This window comes from Misgurnus anguillicaudatus, chromosome 3 (genome assembly GCF_027580225.2).
Source record: "Misgurnus anguillicaudatus chromosome 3, ASM2758022v2, whole genome shotgun sequence".
Taxonomy (NCBI): Eukaryota; Metazoa; Chordata; class Actinopteri; order Cypriniformes; family Cobitidae; genus Misgurnus; species Misgurnus anguillicaudatus.
The window spans coordinates 4,962,016-4,965,933 of NC_073339.2; the positions used below are offsets into that span (position 1 = coordinate 4,962,016).

The 3,918-nt window shown below is 34.9% G+C and overlaps 1 protein-coding gene across 1 annotated transcript; it reads right to left on the bottom strand.

Moving 5' to 3' along the window:
* Positions 1-211: 211 nt before the first annotated feature.
* On the bottom strand, positions 212-3,010 carry LOC141357253 (uncharacterized). The gene is made up of 5 exons (XM_073860174.1): positions 2,709-3,010; positions 1,943-2,000; positions 1,390-1,743; positions 961-1,218; positions 212-802 (listed from the first exon to the last, which is right to left on the bottom strand). Exons 1-5 carry the CDS (start codon positions 2,721-2,723, stop codon positions 435-437), a joined length of 1,053 nt encoding a protein of 350 aa, XP_073716275.1. The 5' UTR covers positions 2,724-3,010; the 3' UTR covers positions 212-434.
* Positions 3,011-3,918: the final 908 nt, after the last annotated feature.

Below are 3,918 nucleotides of genomic sequence, written 5' to 3' on the forward strand. Positions count from 1 at the left end.
TAATGGTTTATAATCACCATATTTACATTTATTTATAATAAACGTTGCAAACAAAAGTGACACATTAATCAAATAATATTTTTTATGTAATAAGATATCATAAGAGAAAAAAAACTAATTAAATATTTTCCAAACAAAGTCTTAAGCAAAATATATGAATTCTAAAAAAAGAGGGCAAATCTAACCATTTTTTTGTTGCTTTTTGAATAAGGACAACTCCAAAACAAATGAAAAAATGTGTCTGTATGTTGACCACAAAAGGTACAAAACAAAAAGTTTCGAATATGCCTACCTGCAATACTGCAATATTGCCACAAGGAAACGTGCGTACGTCAAGTCGGAACCTGACGTGGAGGTAAGTACTTTTCCACGTCAAAGACAAGTTTTATAAATCTGAGCGTTTGAGTGGATTTGAGCGTACGCAGGGTCTAAGATCAAATCTGTGCGTAAAAACGCTTTATAAATGAGGCCCCTGGAGTTCCTGTCCATTTACCACCTGTTTGGTCTGTTATAAATCTGCAGTAGTAGATGTGTTTATCAGCTTCTGTCACATCTGTCAAAGTGATGCTGTGAGTGTCTTTATATTCACTGTGACACTGAACTCCTCTTCTGTTTACTGGGTCCAAACACAGGTCAGGTGGTTCTGTATCAGGTATATATGCAGTTTTGGTCCAGAAGGTTTTATTGACCACATGGCCATAAGGATATTTTAAAGTACAGTTTATTCTCACTGTTGATCCTCTTAATACACAAACATATGAAGAGCTGTAATTCACTCCCCAATCCTGCTGACCATCAACATCTGAAACACAAAACAGAAATAAATCATTAAATACGCTACACAAATCTTTCATTTTCAACTGCACTGTTTATAAAAAACATCAAATATTATAACTTGGATTTAAACAAAATATAAAAAGAAATATTTTCCAAATTTACTGTAAATAAATGTGTACTCACCTCCTACTCTAAGATAAACACCAGAAGAGGAGAGACGTTCATATCCTCTTACAGCAGCAGCACATCTATAAACTCCTGAATCATCACGACTGACTGACTGCAGGTGAAGTTGATTCAATGTAATTCTTCCTTTAGTGAATCTCTGTGTGTTTCTGTACCAGATGAATTTTGTTTCTTCAGTCAGTCTGCAGGTGGTTTTACATGTAAGAGTCACTGAATCTCCCTCTTTCACTTTCTGATTTGTCTCCACCTGCAGGTCTGACAGCACAACAACAACAAACTCTCTAGTTCATCATCATCATCATCATCATCATCACTGAAATCCTCTGATCAATGTCATTACAGAATGAAGTCAATCTTAAGTTAATTAATATGAAAAAATAAATGTCCTTTTGTGTGTTTACATTGTTGTATGGTTTATTTCATTACCTGTGACATCAAGCTGAACTCCAGGAACTCCTGTCCATACATTGTTACAGTTGTATCCACAGTTTGTTGTATATATGCAGTAGTAGATGTGTTTATCAGCTTCTGTCACTTGTGTCAGTGTAATACCCGGAGTCTGTTGATTGTGACACAGAATCGTTTCTCTGTAATTTGTGTCTAAACACAGGTTTTGTGGTTCTGTTCCAGGTATATAAACTGATTTGGTCCAGAAGGCTGTTGTGACCGGATAACCAAGAGGATATTGTAAAGCACAATGCATTGTCACTGTTGATCCCCTTAATGCACAAACATATGAAGGGCTGTAATTCATTTCAAGAAGATACTGACTCTCAACATCTGAAACACAGAGATGAGGAAACAATTGAGTACTGGCAAATCTTTTTTTCTTACTAAACATCACTTAAACACTCCTAGAGTTCATGTCATGTTATATAAAAAAGTGAATTTATTCATGAGGGCTTTTAAAAGAAATGAAGACATGAAGTGTATAAAGTGAGTCTATAAGTGTGAAGCGTGAAGTGTGATCTGCACTTACCAGCAGTCATGAGCAGAGACATCAGAGATATTCTGAAACACATCTCCATATCAAACCTCTACAATCATAAAACATACACTTACAGTCATGACATCAAAATATATACATCATGACATCATCACAAACATTAATTTCTTCGTCATTTGATTTAATGAGAGAATGTTAAATTTTCGAAGTCTTATCTGTCTAATCTCATTCAAAGTTGTACAGATTGATTAATTCTTAAAGGGGTCATAGCGTGAAAATCAGACTTTTTCCATTTTTAAGTGCTATAATTGGGTCCTCAGTGCTTCTATCAACCTAGAAAATGTAATCAAGATTAACCCAGTAACTTTGTTTGGGTAAGCCATTTTCTGCAAGTGTGTGAAAAATTAGGTCGTTCAGAATTTGCCTGTTTTGTGAGGTAGGTAGTAAGGCGAATTACAATAATACCGCCCCCTTTATCTGCAATATCCAACCACAGCACTGCCATAGTGCAGAGAGAAAGAGAGAAAGGAAAAAGTACTTGACAGCACAATTGAGTTTCAATTACAACAAACCACCATCATTGTGATCAGTGTTTGCATTTTAAGTGACACACCCAAAAACGGCTCACTTTTGCTCAGGCCTACAAATTATCAATTTTAACATGCTATAATAAATTAGCTGTGGAGTATTTTGAGCTTAAACTTCACATGCACACTCTGGGGACACCAAAAATTTATTTTACGTCTTAAAAATATCTCATAATATGACCCCTTTTAAACAATGTAAAAAATGACCTTACCGTGCTAATGAGCATCTATATCTATATACAAATAAGAAGTGAACAAACTCTCCAGGCGGTTTCAAGTGACAGAGTGTTGGTGGTGTTCACACTTAAATATGCTGCACACAGCGTATAAATATTTTTATCTTCCTCTTCCTGGACATTTGTGCCATCATCTGACAAACATAAGAGGAACTCAAGACAGGAATATAACAAAAATAATGAATCCTTTAATGTCTCCAGATTTAAAAACACAGCAACAAACTTCACCATCAGTAGAAATCCCAAAAATTTGAGGAGCAACAGTCAGAAGATCAGGACTGCAGGAACATCAGATTAGCATCTAATATGATATTTATAGATGTTAGTGTCACTTCCTTATTTAGACATATATGCTGTGTTAAGAGTTCAACTAGACACATGTATTTGAAGAGCAAAAAGTGTGTTAGCATGCACGTAACATCAAAATCAACAAAAGTGTTTTGAACCTGTAACCTTTGTAAATCTTTAACTCATTTTTAAATGAAGAGATGTGTTTGATGGCCAAGACATATCTTAATCAGTGTTGGTCAAGTTACTTGGAAAAAGTAATTAGTTACTGATTACTGATTACTTCCCTATGAAAGTAATCCCGTTACTTTACTGATTACTTATTTTCAAAAGTAATTAGTTACTTTACTAGTTACTTTACTAATTACTTTTCAAAAACATGATGCACGACCTGAATATGCTACACAGTATAAAGCAACAGGGCCCGGTTGCATAAAGTACCTTAAAGGAGCATTTCACCCGTAGAAACATTAATCTTTATTGAAAGTGTGTCATATTTGTAGTCGAAATGTAACATACATTTAGAATTTGGTGCTTATTTGACCGAGAAAAGGGGTGTTTGTAGTCTCACTCCCCTCAACAAAGATATTTGACTTCCTTCTTTCAATGATGCAAAATGATGATTTTTACATCATTGAAAGAAGGAAGTGCAACACTGAAATCTGTATTTCTCCTGTCTCAGCAGAAACTGAGGAAATGATGCATGACCATTCAAAAACATGACTGGGGTTGTAACTATACAAAGCTTAATGTAAATGGGTGAAGTGTCCCTTTAAGTGTAATGTTCCCTTAAATTCACCATTATGTTTCATTTAAACTTAAGGGTGTTGCAAAAAACCTTAAGCTTTTTCTGTTGCATCTCCATGGCAACAATAGTATTTTATAAACCTGGGTCGCT

Coding starts and splice junctions, on each gene's coding strand:
- LOC141357253 (XM_073860174.1), bottom strand. Junction 1,219..1,389: donor AGTTCAGCTTGATGTCACAG/GTAATGAAATAA, acceptor TTGTGCTGTCAG/ACCTGCAGGTGGAGACAAAT. Junction 803..960: donor TGTTTATCTTAGAGTAGGAG/GTGAGTACACAT, acceptor TTTGTGTTTCAG/ATGTTGATGGTCAGCAGGAT.